The following is a 23,408-nucleotide window of genomic DNA, read 5'->3' as shown; positions in this document are numbered from 1 at the left end:
GAAAAAATCTATTAAAGATAGTTAATCAAGTATCTCAATATTATTAGTAAAACTCATGCTATTCCGTATCAGTATCATGGTATAAAAAAAATTGAAGTATACATATGCATATATAAATTTATAGTAGTATTATTGTCAATAAACCATATATATGTCTTGTGCATTAGAAGTTTTTCACTTTTTTGCTTTCAATCAATAAACTATATATAACCCTTTTCATGTCTGAAAATTATGTTTTGAAAATTATGATTTATAGTGATAAATAATTTTTTTTACAGTTTATAAATATTTTTGTTAATATTTACATGAATTTACTGAAAATTACAAAATAACATGATATTTTTACTAATTATTTTAATTATTTATCATATTAAATAATTCAGTAAAAGTAACCTGGAATTTTTATTATCCATAGAAACAATTTTATGAAAACCTATCTAAAAAACATTATTTCCTGACAATGTTATTTTTAAAAATAGATATTGAATATTAAAAAACTAAGATTATCAAGAAACTTAGGGGACGTTTGATAGAGAATAAATCTTTAGTTTTTCAAGAATTTTAAGTTGGAAAACGTAGTCTTTCATGTTTGATATCAAATTTATAAGAATAGCATACCTAGGAAAGAAGATTTCCCAATAATATTTTTTAATGAGTTTTTTCACAAAAACTTTTCTATGGGAGGAGGTGGAAATCTTATTTTTCTTTTATTATAGCAAAAATATCATCTTAATGTGATAAAAATATGGTATAACCCTTTGATTTATAAACCATTTATCTTAGAGGACTTTTGGTATGAAATAAGTTTTTTGTTTCCCAAGAATCATAATTTGAAAAACTTAGTCTCTTGTGTTTGATATACATTTTAGAACAATAACATTATTTGATGTTTTGAGATAATGTTTTTCAATTAATTTCCCATGAAATCTTTCCCGTGGAGGGAGGTAAAAATCTTTTTTTTTTTTAGTTTAACTTTTCTTTTACTATAACAAAAATATCATGTTATATTTTATTAAATTATATAATGTGATAAATGATTAAAATAATTGATAAAAATATAATTTTTTGATTCTTATAAAACTTATCTAAAGAATCCTGATGATTCTTGGGCTTGAAAAACTTTCCCTATCAAACATTCCCTTTAGATTCTAATGACCAACCAAATTTTTTTATCCATTCCTAAGAAAATGATTCCCAAAATTCATGATTTTCAAGAATCATAATTCTCAAAGCTTTTCCCCTACCAAATACTTACTCAATGAATGTTTGTTTCAGTGGTAATATTTTTTGTCCCGGGAATAAAACATGAGAATATTATTCCCAAGTATATTATAAAACTATGTTTGGTTACCTATTAAAAATGGTTGGGAATATTTTTCATATGCTCTTAAAAATTAAGACATGTATTTGTTTGACATTTTTTTCTTATAAATATATTGCAATTACTAAAATATCCTTATTGTTAAAGTTTGTTAAACAAATATTCAAATGTGTCCAAAGTAGGTACAAATGGGTTTTTCTTATTATTTGGGAATTTTTTTCTTCTCAAAATTACCGAATGAGGACACTTTTTGAATTAATTCTGATTAGGGGTAAGTCATAAAAAAGTCATAAATCTCCATATGACTTCTAGCTACAAAGCCATATCTTCTAAAATTGAAATCCTTTGACGATTTATAACTTTTGTTTGCAAAGTCGTAACCACTTTTATGATGAGAATTGATTCAAAAAGTATTCCTATTTGGTAATTTCAAAAAAATGGTAAAAAAAAAAAACATACAAATGTAACAACCTAAACAAAAGTCCCAAAAAATAGTGTCAGACATAATATCACTACAACCCATTGCGGCCTCATCATTGTTTTACCCAATATTATATTTTACCAAAAAATGTGCATAAATTTAGCATTAAGAGGGTTATAGGATTGCGAGTACTAAGCAGAGTATGCGTGTATTTTTATTCACCAAGAATAATTTTTGTCCCATGAAAATAAATATTTTATACCCCTCCGTCGGGATTAAATATTACTCAAATATGAAATTATGACTTACACATATAGATAAATAGGATAAATTTCCCCCATCCCGTATTTTCAGGACTAAACAATTTATTTGTAAAATAAACGCACTTTTAAGAATAACTAAAATTTATTTGATTGATCATAATTTTTATTTTTAAATATTTATATATGTTTTGAGAATAAAAGATTTTCACATCATAGAAATCCCCTAAAAGCTTTAATTATTTATCACATTAAATGATAAGAGTAATGTGGTATTTTTTATCATTAAGACTTTTTTTTTTCAACTTCAACAAAGTTAGATTGTGACCTCTTATGAACAATTTTGTGAAAAACATGGGTAAGAAAACATTTATGCGAAATAACATTTTATAGATTTAATTTTAAGGAAATAGAGGAGAGTATTATTTGTATCTTTATCCCTAAATTTAATTTTAATAACTTTTAACATAATTTTCAATGGTTAAAAATTATTTTATTTAAATTTAAATTGTTCTATGTAAATTTATATTAAAAAATTTATTTGTTATGAAAATTAAATATTTATCTTGTACAATACATAATTTAAAATACAAATAAAAAAAATTAGAAGATAAAAAACAAATTTTATATGTACTTAAAACATATTTTATTTTTAATTAAAAAAATCTGTATTTAATTTTAATATCATTATATAATATTATTGCATCAATTATTGTTCCCTGTATCAATAATAATATCATATCATCTTTGAAAAAAAACGATATGTATGACAATACCATGACTAATAATTAGTCTTATAACTAATTTAAAGAATACAAAGTTTATTAAAGATATTTTTTATCTTCTCAAAGAATTAAAGAAGCCTTCGTCGTTACAGTGTGATTAAAAATAGAATCATATCATATGATATTAACAAAGATTCTTGCTACTTATTTTTGTGTTTGATAAAAAAAATTAATATTTTTTGATAAAAAAATATTGTTGAACTTTTTTATTCACCTTTTGCGTCTAGTTTCCTTTTATATTTTACCGTAATACTAAAACTGACCATTTTTTAAAAGAAAAAAAAATTAACTAACCATTTGAATTTAATATTTAATGTTTTGATTCTTTCCGACCCCATTCCCCTGATTCATTTCTGAGTGCTCGAGGCTGAGCTAGCTACCTAGCACCCTCGCCCAAGTCACTTCCTCCATTTCTTTGTCTCAGTATCTGTGCCCCAAACCCAAGACCACCCACCCACCCACCTACTTGCTTTTCTGCATTTTTAATCCTTCTATTATATTCCCATGCTTCTTCCTTCTTAATCACTTTCTTAATTCCATTGCTCCCCTCTACCCTGAGTTTTGGGCCTTGCCATAGATTATCACTGATTTTCGTTCTTCATAGTATCTTCAGAATGCTTTCTGTGAGGTAAAGTATCTGCCTTTGATGCAATCCTTTATCTGGGTCTGCCTCTTTAATTCATTCTCTCTCAACAACATTTCTAGCTCCTTGCTTAATGTTTGATGCACAATTTGATTATTGTGACTGAAATTTGTAAACTTGGCTTGTTTTTTGTTATTCAATTGTGACCAAAATGTTGAGCGTGTCTTTAATTGTTTGCATCTTCGTTATTGTCCTCTATGCTTTCCTGCATTATTTTGGAGGCTTCTTTTTTAACTATTTTGATTACTGTGTTTTAGGGATTTTTGGAGGCGGCATAGGAGGAAGGTTTTCGTCACTGTTGGTGTTTTAGGAAGTGGGTATCTTTTGTATAAGCTCTACGGTGCTCACAGGCATGGGGTTCAGGAACTTGAAAGAGAACTCGCAGTTCAGAGGGAAACTGAGGAGCTTATGAAGGCTCAGTTTAGTGAAATACCTAACTTAAGTGTTTCATTTTTTTTTATATAGATTATTACACAGATAGTTTTTTTTTCATCATGAATTTCTAACCTCCTTTTTATAGAGAAGAAATGCTGATGGCATGCTTTTTATTTTTAATTGATAATGATAGGATGCAAGCTCACTTTGAGAATATTCAGAGGATGTCTGATGTAACATTGCCGCATGCTATGCACGAGTTAAGTTGTCGGATCACAGAAGAGTTGGATCTTTCTCACCTTCTTGAAAGGTTAATACAAGGAAAGGGTCAACCAAACACCTTAACCCAATCAGAGAAACTAGATTTATGGAGTAGACTCAAAATTCTAAGTATGAATCTGGTATTGGATTCCACATTTATTATACCTATAGCTTTGTGGTGTTAATTAACCTGTGCAATTTGTTTTTCCCTAGGTTTTACAAGAATGACATTGTCAGTATGGGCTACAACAATGCTTAGCTTATATACAAAAGTTCAAGTCAATATACTAGGAAGGCATTTATACATTGATACAGCACGAAGCCTTGGAATCTCTGATTCAGTAGTAAGAATAACTGTCTTTCTTCTTTCTTTTTGTACACGAATATTGCTCTTACTGAATATTGCCGTTGACTGTTGTTAGGATGCTTTTGGCATATAAGTAGTATGAAGGAACCCATATCATTCTCTGTTAAAGGATATGTTGTATCACCTATAATATCTAGATGTTATCCAACAGAAGGCATGGTTTTAGGGCATTTTGGATTTTCAGAGGGGTTTGTGGTGATGGAATTATTGATTTCTGTCTGTCTGTTTGCTAAGGGAATGAGTGAGAAATGAAATTTTTTTATGACACAACACAATATTACCCGTTTATCATATCCAAAATTGAGTTAACATGATTAGTGATTTTTGTGAGTATAAGGTAGTACATTGTTAACTCATTGACAAGTACATCAAATTATCTCAAGTAATAAAGTATTTAAAAGTCCGAGTGTCGAATCCACATGAACTTTGTTTATAATTAGATCGATGCAAACCCAATTTACAATCAAGAGATAAGAAATTTAAATGTAAAATTTAAAGAAAGTAAGGGATAAGAAGGATAAGAAATTTAAAATAGAAGATTAGGAAATAAGATAAAAATTTAAAGAGATAAGAGATTAGGATAAAATATAAGAAATGTAGAAGATAAAGATAATAATGCTTAAAGATTCAGACTTTAAAATGTGTTGGGGCTTAGCATGCCTAACTATCCTTGATGCAATATTAATGTTTTTATCTATTTAATGCTTTTTCAATTTTCATCCCACATCTACTAAGACACTCAACCCTGATCCCTTATGATGAAGAATCTCTCACCCAAATCACATTGCAAAGATAGAATAGTAAATTGCATGAAGTATGAAGATGTATGCAGAGACAAAACAAAATCACTCTATCCCTAGCAATGAATTGTTTAGATGTCTTCTTTAAAAATCATTTCCCAATGTATAATCCTTAAAACTAATACAAGGATGATCAGGCCATCCAATAAAACACAGGAAAAAAATAATAAAAATTAGCATTGCATTAAATAGATAGTATGGAAATATTACATAGGGCATTTGGCTGCTAGACTCCCAACAATAGGGTTTAGTCTCTCATTGCAATGAGAGACTTTACACTTTAGGGGTTGAGGTGGATAGAAAAAGAGGGATGGAGAGCTTTGAGAAGGGGATAATGGACATCGAAAAAAGGTTTTCCCTATTAGAGATGCTTAGGCGAATATCTTCGATAGAGAGCTTTGAGACTCCACGTGTCTTCCCCTTGTGCTTCCTCCTCCTTTTATAGATCAAAGGTAGCTTACTTGTTCACGGTGACTTCGTGCTAAGCGCGTATCTTCTGGGCTCAGCGAGGTGGTTATGCGCTTAGCACTAAATGTTGCGCTAAGCGCACCTTTGAACTTTTTCGTGGACCTTCTTCGCGCTAAACCTGAGCTTGCCCGCTAAGTGAAAGTGTGCACTAAGCCTGGCCTGTGCGCTAAGCGAGGGTGTGCGGTAAGCCTAGCTTATGTCCAATTCTTCCAACTTTTCTTCAAGATTTTTTCTTCCAGTTTTTACATCAATTTTCCTCTAAAGCACTTGAAATCTTCTTTTTTTTTACTTCTGTTGATAAAAAATAACAAAGATATTAATTTCTTCATTATCTCATTAAAAATAATAGTAAAGTGAAGAAATTGCAATCATTCTTAGGCAAAATTGACTATCAAATTAACTCAAATTTCACAGTTATCATATGTTTTGTTTACTATTTGTGTAACTTGTGGCTTGGATAATTGATCACAGTTCAGAAAAAAAAAAATGGTTAGGCAGCTGAGATATAGAAACCAATTATTAGTGAATATATTGAAAGGTATATGAAGCATAGACACTTCTATAACTTGAGGTGTTGGAGTGTTAGACACGTTTGTAGCATTGACACTATTAGAGACAAGTGTGAGGTGAAATCCCGCATCAAGTAGAATTGAAAAAGTTGAACACTATATAAGTAAGGAGAAGACCCATAAACCTGAGTCTTAAGGTTTTAGGTTAAAGTGTGGTGTCAAATTTTCTTATGTGATTGCTCATGGCTCATTAATGTAAATCTCTCCAGTGTTTACTTCGCTCGAATTCCCCAACAGACACCTCCGCCTAACACTTATAGGACACATGTTGGATACTCCTCATTCCCTTGAGGATACTAGTACTATAAAAAAAATTAAATATTTTTTAACATTGAAAAATTCAGTTTAAAATGTAGTATAAAATATTAAAAAATTAGGACTCTCGGTGTGCTTTTCTGAGCCTCATTATCATATGCATATACAAGAACATACAAATTTTAATTATTATTTGACATCTTTTGTTATGTTGCTTATATAATTACATTTAACTTTATTTGATATAAATATAATGCTCTACATTTTTTACATTAGCTGTGTTGATGTCAAATCCAGTTTCCATGCTTCATAGCCTCATAGGGTCTCATCTTTTTTTGTTTATTTTTATTTTCTTTTTGTGCTGGGGGTTTTCTTTTGTTATCTTAAGATTGTATTTGAATGATGAACTTATTTTTGGGATGAAGGGGGAAGAGAGGGATTTGGAACTATGTTCTGTTTTTTTTTTTTTTTGGACAAAGGTTCTGTTGTTAAAATTGAGGCTTTTGCTTATTTGATTTAAACAACAGTACACATGGATTAAATCTCAGGGTAAATCAGAATTTCAAATCTTTCCTGTCAAATTCTTTGGGGAATGTGTTATTGTCTTTACGATCAACTTTTAATCACAGCAAAAGAGTCATAATTCAACTTCTATTTAAATATACCTTTTATCAAATTGACATATGACATGCCTCATTATAACTGAAAGTAACTTTCTTTTCTTAACTGTTTCTGTATATGCAGGAAAGTGGAGATGTGGTCGATAGGGAGGACCAGAAGAAATTTCTAGATAGTGTTGATTTTCTCTCTCAGCATGGTATGCCTGCCTTGATTTCTGATATGGAAGCAGCAACAAAAGAAGTTCTCAAAGGGTGATGTTTCTTTCATTAATTTGATGATCAACAATTTGTGAATTGAATCTATCAATCATTATAAATCTTGTCTCAGATATATAAACATTAACTTTTAACTTTTTTCTACAAGATATAGAACAATCTTGATTGTGAGTAGTTGAGGCTGTAGGATAGGAATTTATTTTTCTATCAACGGGCATAAGAATTGTCAGTAGCTAAGTCTATGTATTAAAACTTCTCAAGCTTTGAATCTGTTCTTGATTAAGTTTCTGAATCGAGACCCAGAGTTTTCATTTGCTTTCAGTTTAACCATCAATATTGTTATTAAATACCTACATGAATTGTTAATGAACTTGATGAAAATCAAAGTTTAGCAACATTAACACATTAATGCAACCCTTAGGCAGCCTACTGTAGAAGTTAGCAGTTAATATATAATCAAATAGTTCACCAAAAATTGTGCCTCACTTAATCTCATTGTGTGTGAATAGAGGGTGGTCAAGGTCAACCATTAAAGGTAATCATTGAGTTGGAACTTGGAAGTATTGACATTCTTTATTGAATCAAACATATATTATAGATTAATGATCAAGACTCGTTTTAAATTGGTTATAGATAATTTCGATGTGCAGAAAGCAGTTGAGTACTTTCTTCAACAGCACAACGCTTCATGAAACTATCATGCAGATACTCAACACCTTCATGAGCATGGGGACTCCAAATTCCTGGATAAAGTATATGATACCTGAAGATGTTAGACCGTATTCCACAACCTCTGGCAGTGATGACCCGGTGCCATTTGACGTGACTGAATTTGAACAACTTATGATTGAAGCACGGGCAGTATTATCAAGGTAAATATTTTGTTTTTGTCTTTTTGATGCATTGGTTAATACATATTCCTGGAAACTCAATAGACTTGTGACAACCATGTCCATGAACACTCTTTACCTGTAATGTGAGGGATGACTGATGCGCTAGTTGACATGCTGAAAAAATATTTGAGAAGCAAATCTTAACTGTACAGGAAATTTTACATAAATTTATATAAAACAAGTAGGATCTGCATTACAATATTACATTAATCAATCACATAAAGTCTTTTATATGGTTAGGATCCTCATTTGATGTAATGTAATTCCTTGTCCCATTCAATTAAACAAGCGTTTGTCTGAAGCAATTTTGTATAAAAAATTTCTATATATAGCATTCCTTATTTGAGATTAGAATATCGCTAACAATATACTCTCTAACAACCTATTAATGATTAAAAATTTATTGCAAATCACAAAACCATAAGTAGAGTTCATCAAATGAGAAGTGTGATAAACAAAATTGTGATTTTCAATAAAATTCAGCCAATAATAGATAATGTGTTAAAAAGAGTGTGTTTCTAGAATTTCTTGAGATTAGACGTATTGTTGCCAAAGGATGGCTGAACTATTTCATTATTGAGTTGAGTTTCATAAATATTGCAAATAAATGAAGAATTATTCCTCCTTTGTTTTGCAGTGCTGAATTTGGAAGCATTGTAGAGATATCTCTGAAAGCAGTGGTGGATACACTGGTGGAGCTTATGAGGACTAAATTTAGTGGAGGAAGTGTAGCTGGGGGCATGCCGCTGGCCAGAGTGTTGCCTCAAGTTGCACAGATGTGTCCTTTGCTCCTCGGAGAACCCAGCAAAAATCAGTTCATCCAAATCATTAAAAATATACAGGAGGTTGAACTTTTTTTCACTCTCCTCTATGCAAATATGCCACATGAGTAGTGATTAATTATTTATGTTTCCAACCAAAGAGATTAAATTTATTGCATGAAAGGCATCGGGCAGTGTACAAAAAATTAAACGAGGTTCAAAAGAGAGATATAGGTGCTAAATTGTTAGCTTTCATCTTTTCAATATGACATTTCCCATTTGTTGTAATTAGTGATTAGTGATGCATAATGCTCCCACTTTGGCTCAAACGTGGCATTTGGTGGAACCGGACTACAGTTTGGTTCATTATCAGTGCTGTACACGGGAAATGACTTTTTCATCTCCTCTATTTACTTTATTCATGTCGTGCTTGTCAGATTGCCTTTCAAATGTTCTAACAGTGCTAGTGTTTGCTCTTGTAGATTCTACATCATGATGAGATATGCAAGAGTTGTTCAATGGTGTCCAATATTTTGAAATAAGCTTTTAGTATTTGGGAACATATGAAAATGCAGGGGAAAATTAGGTATAGTAATAGAGGGATTAACTGTCACAAAAAGAAAAACAGGGATAACTCGTTTGATGCCAAGACCACACTAAAAGTTATAACGAAGAGGAAACTAAAATTGTATGTTCCCCTAAAAATGCCATTTTTGCCTTTTATTATAAGAGACTGGTTTCTGGTATATCTGGGCTAAAGTCTAAAATCAATCAATCTATATATATATATATAAAGTTAAATGATGTTTTCGTTTAACGGCATTGAAACAATAGCTGCGACAACTGGCATAAATGAACGACGTATTCGCGACTTAATACGAGATTACGATGTAACTAGTTTCTTTAGATTAGTTTAATTTTAACATCTAATAAAAAGTGACAATCTTATTTTAGTACTTGATAGACACTAATAATAATCATCAGATAATTATTTTGGGATTCACAGTGAATGAATTAATTGAGAAGATAGATAAATTTAAAAATGGGAGGAGTAGGACAAATGGACAATCGTAATATTTGAAGGAAAATTCTAAGGAAATAAACAAAATTGTCGTATAATTGTTCTTTGTATTTGTTTTTTGACAATACTTTTTTGTTTTCCGGCAAAAAACTGGATTTGGATCATCTGCAGCTACCTTTTCTTACAGTACTCTATCTCTTCTTTTTTTTCTCTATCATCTTGCTTCAATTCTTCATTCTCTCTATTTGGTTTTTACTGCTCTTCATTCTCTGTTATCTTCCCTTTTATTTATTTGTTTTCCTGCAAAGATAGCACTGCGGGAGAAAATATATTTTGCATAAAATTAGGTGTTATCGAAAATTCGTATTGGCCATGGGATAAATCAATAAAAATTATTTTGTATTATTTGATTTCTTTTAACAATCATGAACTTTTTACAATTGATTTTTAGTTTTTAAAAATAATAATTTTTATTAAAAAAATAATATTTATCAATAAGTCATTGGTTCAAGTAATATTGGACTCAATCTTTTTAAGTAACGATTCAAATTTTTTAATGCACACATTATTGCTAATGTATATGTATATGCTTGTACTTGTGCTTAACCTAATCTTATTAGAATTGAACTGATTATTGATTCAGTTAACATATTGAATTGATGTGTTATTGATTTAACTATGTAAACTACTTGTGTATTAGATTTATGAATTTTATTACATATAGTTGTTGTATATTAGGCTCCATGGGACCTGGTTCTAATACTAAATCATGCAAAATTTGAACAAAATTTATGGAAGTTGGAAACATTTTGGTGCAAATTTCAAACTTGGAGATGGGACAATGTGCATCAGTTTGAGACAATCTTGTGCGCATGTTAGCGTGGGGGAGTAGTGTTTGTGTGTGAATATGAGAGACAACTTTGAACTAAATGAGTGCATCAGGTTGAAATTGAGTTAATTATTTATGCATCGAGTAAACTACATTTTCAATCTAATAAAGTGATCAGACTAGTTATAAGTTTGGTTTCTAGTTAAATTGATCGAACTAACAATCAATCTGGTCTGGTTTTAATAACACCAGATAACTAATTTTGATTGAATCAATTTGAGTAAAGGTAAACCTAATCTGATATAAGTCATTTCTATCCTACAATTTTTAATAATAAAATTGATTTTAAGAATGGTCATTATATGATTATTCAGGTGCATTAATTAATGAAGAAACCAAAATTAATCATACTTATAAATTATGTCTTGTTAGAACGTGATAGTAACTACTCCATGTATTTTTAAAAGGTGCACAAAAAACATGACTGTAACTTCTACATCTATTTTTGGCTAGTACTAAGCAATGTATCGAAACAAAGCATAAGGAGTGATGAAGTTCTCTTTTGTAAAAAAAAAAGGGCAAAAAAAAGAGACATTGAATTGTAAGTGTCACATGAAAACAAGTATGAGAAGTGACTATTAATTTGCCTTATGATGTAATGCTTAACTTATTTTGTCTATTATCTATTTGAGAGGGTGGTAAACTATATATATACATCACAAAAAATATTGAGCACTTGACTCTGGACTTTGAATCCAGCGTGGTTTAACTCCCGGTAGTACCTTTGTTTTTTTAAAACATTTTTTAAATTTTTTTGAAAAATTTCTAAAATTCATTTTTTTTTAAAAAATCACCCTTTTGTATGTAAAGGTTTTAGTAAAAATAATTTAATTTATATACAATAAACCAAATTTGATTTTGGTAGAGTTTGTTTAAATCTTTGAAATTATCATTTGTTTTTCTCATTTTTGGTCCCTAATTTGAGGACTTAAATAATAATAATAAAAGTTTAGAAACCCAAATGAGTTAATTTTCAGTGACTTAAGTGAAATCCTGAAAAATCAAGAGTTTATTTGAGTTTTATTAATTTCAGGGGATAATGAAATACAAATTTTAGATATTAAAGTAGTTATATACTCTCTTATTTTTATCTCTCTTGCAAGTTGGTTCTATCTGAGATTTTTCAATCATATGTTCAATTAAAGTGAAAACACACAATTTATTGTGCGTGTGTTTAATTGTGTAGTAGACAATAAAAATTTAAAAACAATGTTAAGTTGTTTTACTTTCAACATGAAAAATTAATTGTCTCTACTTCACTTTATCACTCTTCCAAACATGCTTTGAATTAGATTTAGTCATAATTTTGTAAACAAGTTTAATATTTCATTCAACCTTACTTTATAGATATAGAAGTCCAAAGTAAAAAAAAAAAAAAAAAAGTCTTTTTTTGCCCATATGATTGCATTAAAAACTTTAATTGCCTTTGGAGAAACTGTTGGCACTCATAGATGGATTGTCTTGTTCGAACAAAGTTTTGTTAAAAAATAATTCTAATGATATATGTTTTGTTCAAATATTTTTATTAGAATAAGAATATATTTATCATTAATTTAAAATTATAAAATATTTAAATTATTTTTTTAATAAACATATTCGGGATATTTTTTTTACTTTAATTATTTATTTAAAATGATAATAAATAAATAATATATTTCCATGTTTAATTTATTGAAAATGTGGGTATATCTGGATTGTGTTGGGTTTGGGCTTGAAGGAAACTTTTGGCCTTGATAAAATAGCCCAACGCGGTCCTTCTTTCATCTTCTTTTCTGCGCGGAGGAAAACCTTCACTATCTCTCTCTCTTCAAGCAAGCGACCATGGCGGATGGAAGCAACGGGGGAGTTCTAATGCTGGAAGCCCCACCGTCTTACGGTAGGCCTACCGGTTCTAACGCGGAAATAATCGACGCATTGCCTTACATTGATGACGACTACGCAGACCCCAGAGTCAAACTTGAGGTTGACCGTCTCGTGGAGGATGAGATGCGTCGCAGCACCAAGAAGCCCACCGATTTCCTCAAAGATTTCCCTCCTCTTCCCAACTCCAATTTCCAGGTTCTACTTTTCTCTAAAATGATAATTGCAATTTCGTTTCATGACCTAATTCATGTTTAATTCTTAGGTCTATTGTACAATCTAACCTATTTCGTGTTTAATTTTTAGTTGGTATTGGTGAATAATGTATTGGCCTAGTTCGTTTATGAGTTGAGTGTGTGTGAATTGCAGCAGAACTACCCAATGATTGCGAGAGAGTACGAACGTGTGAGAGCCGGAAGACCTCCCGTTGCTCTTGATAGATCGCGCTACGAATTGGAAATGCCGCCGGCGAATAAAAGGAACGACGAAACTGCTTGGAAGCAAGCTCTTCATAGAGCTCAACACCTGCTGCAATATCAGATTATGAGGATGGAAAATTTGGATTTGATGTTAAAATATGGTCCCGATACCTGGAAACAACACAACCAAAGATTGGAAGTATACTTATCAAGGTTTCTTCATTCAATAAATTTATATTTTGTTTTCAGTTATACCTGAGGCATGTCCCCCGAAGTTCTTTTAGGGAATGATTTTTCATTCCTGTGATTAAGATTCCTAGTTGTTGTTGTTGTTTTTTTTTTTTTTTTTTGTGTGTGTGTGTTCGGTGTTTCTAGAAACCTACCATGCCCATATTTGGTATAAATGTGGATTTGTTATGGCTTACTCCCAAGATTATTTATTTGGTTACAAAACAAAAATATCATCTAATGAACAATAACCTACCTTCCTCCATAGGTGTATGATCTTGTGGGAATTATCCTAAAAAGATTCCTGTGAATAAGTTTAGCTGGGACCGTGGGAGTCCTTTTCTTTTGTTCCAAATCTTGAAACAAGCATGCTAACATTTTATACCCATCTTAAAATGCCAGGAATATAAAACTAGATCATGAAAGAGAAGCCTCCTAATTAATAAATATTCAGGTTTGATTAGGTTCTCCCCATAATATTTGGGTTACCTGAGGCTTTTTGAAGTGCATCACTTGAATAATTTTTTACAGATTTAGTAAAACTCTGGTTTAGAGCATTTTATTGTTTTGTGCTTCACAGAATCCATAACCTTGTATTTATGATGATGATGATGCATACATTTATGCTTGCATCATATTTGTTCAACTTGATCTGCAAGAGTCATCATCATCTTTGTTCATTAACTTTAATTTGGACTGGTGAGTTCTTTAGATTGTTACTGATCAATTTATACACTAACTTGGGCACACATATGGGCATAAAAGTGAGGGTTGGGGAGCTAATCTTGACTAATCAATATTTAATAGATGATTAAGGTTGAAGTTAAGTAAAAAAAAAATCAATCTTAACCCATCATGTAAAACCTAATAGTCTGACTCTACTGTTGTCCCTCAACACACATAATTCACATTAATTTTACCGTTGTAAATAATAAATCAAAAAGATGTTGCCTGAGCAGCTGAGCTTAATAACACATGTTTGCCTGCATAATTAATGTTTTGTATGGCATTGGTTATAATTGTGTTATCTATTTTTAGAATGCAGAAATTAGCTCAGGAACAAAATGAAAAGATTGAAAAAGTAAACCGTGAAAGGAAATATCATCAGGTGATTATTACTTATCACACTTCTCTCCCTTTGCTCTGTTAAATTTCTGCTAACCTTTTACCCTTTTTTTCTTAAAACTATTGTCAGCAAAACACTGCATATGAGCTTAATGCGTTGTCCATGCAATGGAAGGAGCTTTGTCAGAAGAATATAGACATCAGTGCTGCCTGTGCTTCAGTTGAAAATCGCATAAATGAATTGAAAAGAGGAGCAGCAGAAAGGTGACTACTACGCATAGTTTGGTTTTCTCGGCTGATTTCCTCTAGTTTTGGTGTTAATTAGTTCTATTTTTTTCAGAGGCTGGAACTTGGAAGCTGTAACTGAAAATGGCCAATTGGCAAAATCCGAATTATGAGATTCGTATGTTCTCATCTAGTTTTGTATCCGTAATGAATTTGTTCAGCCTAAAACTATGCTATTGTACCTCTCAATGTTTAGTACAGATCTGGGTTTCACTAATCCAGTTCTAGTCCAGCCTACCATCATCCTCATTTCCTCCAATGGCTTCCATTTCGACTACATGTTCAAGTCCCCAACTCACAACATCCACCGTTTAATCCTAAACGGCACTGAGGCCGAATTAATAGCATCATAGGGAGGCTCGTTCAAGTTTTGGAACAAAGAGGAGTTAGACGTCCAATGCCTGGTTAATTGGTGCAAGGGTGCAAACGATTCTTTGATCCTGAATCTAGATCTGTGGATTTGTTTACCTTTTGTGATACATGTTTTCAATTTTTGTTTGTTGTGGATTCAAATTTGTTGCTGCTGTCATAGATATTCAATGAGCTAATATGTTGAAAACCTAAGGGATGCAAATTCTGCAGTTTTTAACCTCAGAAAATTGTTGAATATATTTTAAATGGTTGGTCAGTCACTTTAAAAAAAGAAAACCCCCACAGATATTTTAAAATAATTAAAAATTAACTCATATGTCATCGTTTAATGGAAACAGTTAACAGACAAGCACTAAAAATCAAACAGAAAAATAAATTTGTAGCGAGGATTAATTTGTGAAGAAGGAATTCTTGAAAGGGGGGAGTAAGAAACTTTTAGCACACATTAAAGATAAAATACAAAAGCATTAAAAGCTGTATTTGTTTTAAAAATAAAATGCAAAAAAGATATATATATATATATATATATATATATATATATATATATATTTGTTTTAAAGATAAAATATAAAAAAGATAAAAGCTATATTTATTTTTAAAGTAAAGCTTTTGACAATAAAAAGTAAAATTTTTGTTTCTTATAATAAAACAAATAGGTTTAAACAAATAAAAGCTGCAGATATTAGGGGTGGGTGGGGTGATGGTAATATTTGCGTCCCTGTTGGTCACAACACAGTTTGGTTCCTACTGGAATCAATGTTAGTTATGTAAATAATGACCGTTCTCTGTAAAATTCAAACTACTTTCTTTGTAAAATTCAAACTGAAGTACAATCAACATAATTTTGTGATCAAATTTAACTTTTTTTCAACAGAATATTGAGGCATTAGATTTAATGTTCCTTCAGTCTTAATATTTAAGAATTAATTTAATATTAAATTATATCTTTTAAGATCATTTTAATATTAAATTATAAAATTTAGAGATTAATTTATTATTAAGTTGTATAATAAGATATAATTGTCATATTTTTTATTCTTCGAGAACTAAATAAAAAATTTATTCTTTTAGAAAATAAATTATCACTGGTTACACATACTAAAATGCTCATTTACCCTGTGTGTAATTAAGTGCGCCCTTCATGGTCCTCGTTAATGACTTCATAGCAGCAAGTTCAAGATCCTGCTAAGAATTAATAAACCTTAAACTCGGCAATAAAGATGACACATATTAATTGTAAAATCAGATTAGTGCGGAGGGATATAGTTTACAGTATATTCAACAATTTAAAATCAGATTTATCAAAATTAACATTACTAAACTATAACAAGATGCTAATGCGCATTGAAAAGAAAAAAGAGATGAAGGTGTGGAACTTCCTCCAATCTAAATAAAGATCTGACAAGAGGTAATAAAGCTCCCAAGATATGCACGCTGCAGAGCTACCACAAAAGGCGTGTCATTGGTAGAACTGTGGGATCCATAGCTCAGCAGCTCAATATAATCAACCCAGCAAGAACCTCATTTGGACTTCAAGGAGATCCACTCCACAACCCTTCTTCATCCATAATATATGACACTCAAACAATACCCCAAACAAACAATATATAATCAGTTTATCACTTCCATCAGCCAACAGAGAAAATCACCAAAATACAGCCATGCATGCAAGAGAAAAGAACAAGTATGTCCTTGTTTTAAAAATAAAAAAAAAAATGAACATGCGCCAACAACAGATTGAGTGGAAAACCAAAAGATCCACATACAAATTTAGACTAATTAATGAGCACTCATCTCTGATCTGATAACCTAGCTACTAAAATAGAAAGAAAAAATAAACCCCGTTCATGTTCAACTCCACCTCAAGAGTCAAGAAACACTTGGTGCCACAAAACAGATAAACGAATCTTATCCCTCTCAGGGCCAACTAACAGCCGGGTCTGTGTCATGATGAAACTTAACGTGGCGTGAGCTTTAGGTTCAGATGAATTTCTCTTCATGGTATGTCTCGGGAAGGGAAGGGAAGGGAACGGTCTTCTTCAGATTCCCCTCTTATAATTTTCTCATTTTTATTTTTTATTTTTTTATAAACAAAATTAGATAAGTTTATTCGGAAAGGTGGTTTATCACGATCAAAATAAACTGCAGGTTCAGTTATATTCACAAATTACTCCCCCAACAAAATCCTTCACATTGGCATCCTCTCATTTTTCTATATGCATGACTATAGTTTATCAAGTGCCATGCTACTATTAATTGCACGTTAAATAGTTTTAATTTTTTAGGAATTATCTTTACATTTATTAAATACTCTCTCATTTCATTAGTTTTTATCTATTACGTTAACCAGATAATACTTTCTCCATCCCATGATTGTCTCTTAGATTATTTTACACGAACAACAAAAGTTAATAAATATATAAAAGAGAATAATAATTTTATAAAATTAATCTTATATTATCATAATTTATTTACAAAAATATACTTCATTAGGTTTTATTTTTTTCCATAGATATTTAAGAAATCTAAACAAACAACTACTTACTACAATAATGGACGTACGCAGTGAAGAATAGTTGAGAGTTAATAGCACGTTAGATTTCACTTGAAGCTACCTAAAATCGCATTTGCATTAAAAAAATGACCTTACACATGGTGGAATTATGATTAGCACACTTATTTTTTCATTTATAGGCAGATAATGTTTGGATGAGATGATTAATTTTTATCAAAGAGTAGACCACTTTTAAATGTATCTCTTTTTTTAATTTTTTTTTTCATTCCCAATACTCAAATTTTGACACACTTTTAGATCCACTTAACTAATCTCACTACTTCATCGCATATGCAAAAGCAACATTTTATTACTTATGCATTGAAAGGAAAAACCATTTGTGTATTGACAAAAAAAACCCTTATAATTTGGCGTTACATTTTTCATATTAATATTTTATTCTAAAACCAATACCTGTTTTAGTAACTATACATTTAAAAGTAATTTTGAATAATATAATCCGAGCAACATTTATTTTGTGAAAATCACAGTTGAGATAAAAGCATCTAAACATAAATCATGTTATTACTTCAAACTAAAATCTAACGAAAATCAAGATTCTAAAATCAAATTGGTTCAAACTCAACTTTGTAGACTCTAATCCAAACACACTTAGATGGCATTGACGAACATTCCAAGCTTTAACTCACAAAAATTATGGAGATTTATTGTCTAAAGAAAAGAAAAAAGGTATTCATTACAGCTCAATTTGTTATAACTCAACTAAAAATTTTGTCCGGGCTGTTCTGTAATCCTCTCCCTAACCAAATCTTAAGTCCTTAAAAAGTTTCAAAACAGAAAGAAGAAAAGAATGAGAAAGATTAAATAAATTTCCTTGATTTGCCACCACGCTGGTGAGTAGGAAGCTTCATTGCCATTTTGTCATGTTAATGACATAGTTTGGAAAAGGTAAACAAACGGATAATTTTGTAAATCATGGGGTTGGATGCTTCCCAACAGCACAAGCTGAACACAGAATCTAAGTACAGTTTAATCAGTTGGCACAGTGCAAAGCGACCCATGTCCAGGACTATGCTCTAGAGGATACATGGTTGTTCTCTTCACATACCGTAAATGATCAAGTGCAGCCTTTCTGAGCTTTGAAACTGCATTTAGATTTCTTTTTACTTGCTTCTTAATTATGGAACATGCGGCCAGCGGATCTTCAGATCCTGCTCCAACTCTCCTGTAAAAATCATAAATTTGAGAGTCTCCAAATATTCTCAGATGCAATTCATCTGTACTCACTTTAAGCTCAATTAATAGTGAACAACAATAAATAAAATGTCATGTCCACTATGCAGAAAAACCATTGCGGGATAGTATTAAGTGCTGATGAATATGATGATCAATATTATATGCCCGTAGAATAGTAAAGTGTAAACTATTTTGTATCTCTGACTTTCACAATTGGAAAGATAATTTAAAGGTTCATAGAACAGTGAATTAGTAGGGCAGAGGGCACTCAGAATAGTGAACTAGCAGGGCCGTACCACTGATGCCAAATGAAGAAGTTATACAAAAGGGTCATGACCTTTCAGTATTTTCCAGTCTCCCTATAGAACAGGTCAAAGACCAATAATACCATTCTACTCATGAGCAGACCAACAAGGCAACAATAAACTACTAAATATTCTATTTATTTATCACAACTTTAGCTTTGTCTTAATAGTGCACAAACCAAGAGATATTAAGAGATTCGCTACTATAATTATACATATATACAAAAGGTCCAAGGTAAAATCCATACAAAATTGTGTCGGGATTAAAAAATAAATAAAAACAGGGGGTGGGGGAATGCAAAAAACAAAATAATTTACCTCAGTAATTTCTCTGATGCAATTCTAGCAGCCCTTATAATATGGTGGCTTGGAACCCATTTTACAACACGATTTAGATCAGCTCGCATGGGAGAATGAATTTTGATAAGCTTGACAATGGGAGCAGATAGACAAAATCAGTGATTTGGAAAACAAGAACCATGATTATATTGGTACTACTAAGTACAAAGTCAACAAGGAATATACATTTTTTTGCTTATCAATTATACAGTCTAAGTGTGAAACTTCAATAATTAACATAAATCTATCACCTTCAATAATCAGCCAATAATGAGGAAAATCTATTTCCTTTTGTTTCCAAAGGGAATCTATTAGTATGACTCGAACCTATCACCTCCACAACTATGATTTACTTACCCCCAAGCACTCCATCATCTGGTAATAAGCTCTACCATGCAACGGGGTATGGCCTTGACGGGATTCAGAGAAATATCTAGTCCTAAAATAAATAGGGATTCTTGATCAGGTTACCATATTCCAAAGAAAGAAGTATTTAACCAGAGATACTAATTGCCAAAAGAAAGTATAATACCATTCTTTATAACCAGGATCTACAGTGAAACCATACATATCCACTGAATCACACATAGAGAGAGCAAATTCAAGAGCTTTAAGTCCAGTTCCTTTTGCTGCTGACCCAAAGGATGCACCTAGCATGAGGTACACAGGATTTTTTATAGGAACCTCCTGCATAAGACAAAAATTATTTGCTTTACAAGTGCTGCATAGAATGTGTGACATTAAAATACAAAGTAAGGGGCTTAGAAGGTGGTTTCCCTTGACAAGGAAATATACCCGAATCATTTTATTCATGATGTCATGAACTGTTGTTTTTATTATCAAGACTTCTTTTCTTTGTTCTGCAGAAACAGCATTTATAGTCAGGTTACAGTAATTCATAATCGCATTGCAGCAAGTGGAACTCATAAGATAACAAGTGGCAATACCATCTAACTCTACAACTTTATCCAGTGCTTTGGCGGATCCTCGGTTTAGAAGCCGAAATGTGCTTTTCCTACCCACGTAATCGGTGTAGTTCTGTAGTCGTAAGTAATATTAAGTGATTGAGGTCTTAAGGATAAAACAAGAACATAAGAAACATCCTATTGAGCAACAAACCTGTGTTGGAGCACCATTTTCTCTAATGACAACTTCATAACCATCTATCTCATTTCCAAATTTTGTTTTCAAGAGATCTCCTGAGTTACCAATAACAGCACAGCGCCTAAACTGACTTGGGAAGTATGGCGGTGTTTCAGGGAGAACCAGTGAAAGTTTCTCCATGCACAAGGTCTTGTTCTCACAGTGGTTGCTGCAACGCAGAAAGATCCTATTCTATGAGACTTTACACTAACTTCAATTTCCTTCTAAACAAGAACCACTGACTTTACTACCATAACTAATTATATATATATATATATATATATATATATATATATATATATATATATATTAAACATGGAACATGATATCTACGCTTTACATTGAGAAGCTTGTGTTGTATTTAGCAATTAGAGCAGAGTGAAATAGACAACTCAAGAAATGGTTTTCATCTCCTCTACAAGAGCACGAGTTTGCTTCTTAACAGATAATTAAAAGTGCCTTAGGACCGACAAACTGACCGAGTATCCTAATTCAAGAAACATCATATGCCTATTTTTTGACACGAAGCTCAGTATAGCATTTTTGGATAAAGAAAAACTTCAGATCATTTTAAGTTCTCAAAATCTTTCTCGAAGTTTATAACCAGCTATATAAAACATACCGCTATAATTCTTTTCTAATAAATGAATTAAAATGCAATTTAGTTTGGCTGTCATTCTTAGAGTATACCATTATTGCATAATTACTTAGATGTTCCGTAAAACTGTGTTGCACATTTACTTACAGCTGTATTCCTTTATTGATCCTACGCCATGCATATTCCTCCCATCCATTTGGTAAAGAATCAATGAATTCCTTGGTGAGTATAGTGGTACTGTTTCGCACCTGAGAAATCATTTCAAGACATATAACAATAAAATGTAAAGCATAGATCATAAATTCCTTTTACAATTAAAAAAAAACTAATAAAAGAAAGTTGACAACTTGACATTAATGTAGACTTTGGAGGATGGCAAGGGTAGTTAAACTGCCTTATGTTATACTAAAATATGTATTTGCAGGGTCTAATAGCAATATCTATTAAATAGGATATCAGAAGCATCTGGATGTGTATAACAAGACAGAAATGATAGACTTCTGACTAATCACAATCACAAAAACACAGACCAAGTTGCTTACCTGTTCCCATGTAGCCACAGCTTCACATAGATTAAAATCAAAAGACAGGGCTTCAAGTTCACCGGTTTTGGGATCTCTCTGTTAATACAGAAAACTCCAGATGTTAAAAAATGGGCTAATTGTTTAACTACTTTTAAGCCATGCGATGAAGTATAGGAGGAAGCCATTTTCCCCCAGCTCGTAGGTTATCATAATTAAAATATTTTATAAAACCGCATATGCAACACTTAATTCTTCCTTAATGAACAATGAACAACAAACAGCTCAATGAATATTTACCCATTTGGGGATGGTGTCACTGGGGAAACTTATTGTGGTTTGGCAATAATCTGTGCCCCTGGTTGCTTTTAGGCCAAGTCCATTTGCAGTCTGCACAAAACACAAAATTAGCAACTCAATGGAATCATCCATACTGAGAATACAAGATCTAAGAGATGTATAAAGTGTTGAAATCATGAGAAAACAAACACATTGAAAGCAACAAAGTACTAAGTACGATATCTACCTAATTCCCTATTTATAACAACGCAACAACACTGTCTGTTATAGCATAGTTTGAAGGAGAAGGCAAATAAACAAAATAAAAAAGCATAGAAGCAGAGTGAAACCGCACCACACACTTCTGGAAAGTGTCGTGCAGCGAAAGCAATGCTTGGGTGTCTTCATCTGTGAGGTGATAACTGGGATCTGCGTGTGGTTACGTTATAATTAGATTCAAGGCAGATGAACAAAAGTCATGCAGATTGAATAAGATATAAGTAAATACGTACATACATACAAAAGGATCTGAGAGGCCGGTGATGTAAATGGAAATGGCTGCGAATCCAGATGCCAGAGCAAGAAACAATCCAAGTTGCAGAACCCTCATTGCCGACAAAACTAAACCAATTGGAGTTTATGTTTATCGACCTCTCCAGATTGATTCTTCTGAATCCATACACTCCAATTCACACTTCTGATTACCTAACGCACTTGCGTATATTCAAGCTAGAATTCGACGAAACTATTTTCATTCTGTGCCGGGGTTTAGGATTATCCATTGTCCACATATAAGTACTGTAATTTATTTTACTTTTTTAAAATTCAATTGTTGAAATTTATACCACTCTTAATATTTTATTATTTTTCACATTTTATTAATATTTGCTAATTATTTATTTAAATGCTTTCTTAAATGTTGTGTATCTTCATATTACTTTTATCTATTTTATTGAATTATTCTCCTCTCTTACAAATAGAATAGAAATGTTAGTCACATATTTTTTTTATTTTTTATAATTTATTAAAAATTATAAAAAAATGTGAGTCTCATTTTTTATTTAATACACTCTGTTAATAATTTTATAGTCTTGAATTTTTTTCATAAAATTTCTCCTCCTACACAACACGGTGGTACAATGAAAATATTTGAGGTTTTTATTTCCAAATTTTATTTACTTAAATTTTGACTTCTTATACCATAACATTTTTTTCTTGTATAAAACATCTTTCAATTGTAGTCACAAGTCACATTGAAGTCTTAAAATGAAAAGATTTGGTGCTAAGTCCACACCTTTAAGTTTTCTAGTCAAACTTT

The 23,408-nt window shown here is 31.4% G+C and overlaps 3 protein-coding genes across 5 annotated transcripts; 2 read left to right on the top strand and 1 right to left on the bottom strand.

Annotated features, from left to right (window-relative positions):
- Positions 1–3,125: 3,125 nt before the first annotated feature.
- Positions 3,126–9,465, top strand: LOC114413710 (peroxisome biogenesis protein 3-2-like). The gene is made up of 7 exons (XM_028378239.1): positions 3,126–3,415; positions 3,688–3,849; positions 3,999–4,195; positions 4,280–4,410; positions 7,270–7,397; positions 8,012–8,233; positions 8,892–9,465. The coding sequence occupies exons 1-7, from the start codon at positions 3,402–3,404 to the stop codon at positions 9,145–9,147; spliced, it is 1,110 nt and encodes a 369-aa protein (XP_028234040.1). The 5' UTR covers positions 3,126–3,401; the 3' UTR covers positions 9,148–9,465.
- A 3,173-nt stretch (positions 9,466–12,638) lies between these two features.
- LOC114413709 (pre-mRNA-splicing factor SPF27 homolog) lies at positions 12,639–15,389 on the top strand. Of its 2 annotated transcripts, none has more exons than XM_028378237.1 (5): positions 12,639–12,983; positions 13,155–13,417; positions 14,471–14,540; positions 14,628–14,761; positions 14,838–15,389. In XM_028378237.1, the coding sequence occupies exons 1-5, from the start codon at positions 12,747–12,749 to the stop codon at positions 14,893–14,895; spliced, it is 762 nt and encodes a 253-aa protein (XP_028234038.1). In that variant the 5' UTR covers positions 12,639–12,746; the 3' UTR covers positions 14,896–15,389. The 2 variants fall into 2 exon arrangements, with proteins under 2 accessions (XP_028234038.1, XP_028234039.1); XM_028378238.1 differs by having other exon boundaries at positions 12,678–12,983; positions 13,158–13,417.
- A 2,959-nt stretch (positions 15,390–18,348) lies between these two features.
- LOC114413708 (sialyltransferase-like protein 2) lies at positions 18,349–22,892 on the bottom strand. 2 transcript variants are annotated; one of them, XM_028378235.1, is made up of 12 exons: positions 22,607–22,892; positions 22,446–22,519; positions 22,112–22,201; positions 21,833–21,910; positions 21,438–21,538; positions 20,669–20,861; positions 20,497–20,587; positions 20,345–20,409; positions 20,082–20,236; positions 19,907–19,988; positions 19,529–19,638; positions 18,554–18,894 (listed from the first exon to the last, which is right to left on the bottom strand). In XM_028378235.1, the coding sequence occupies exons 1-12, from the start codon at positions 22,698–22,700 to the stop codon at positions 18,699–18,701; spliced, it is 1,329 nt and encodes a 442-aa protein (XP_028234036.1). In that variant the 5' UTR covers positions 22,701–22,892; the 3' UTR covers positions 18,554–18,698. The 2 variants fall into 2 exon arrangements, with proteins under 2 accessions (XP_028234035.1, XP_028234036.1); XM_028378234.1 differs by having other exon boundaries at positions 18,349–18,894; positions 20,082–20,409; positions 22,607–22,886.
- Between the last annotated feature and the right edge of the window lie 516 nt (positions 22,893–23,408).

Source organism: Glycine soja, chromosome 5 (genome assembly GCF_004193775.1).
Source record: "Glycine soja cultivar W05 chromosome 5, ASM419377v2, whole genome shotgun sequence".
NCBI classification, from domain to species: domain Eukaryota; kingdom Viridiplantae; phylum Streptophyta; class Magnoliopsida; order Fabales; family Fabaceae; genus Glycine; species Glycine soja.
The sequence above is the reverse complement of the archived record's forward strand: the minus strand, read 5'-3'. Positions and strand labels throughout refer to the sequence as shown.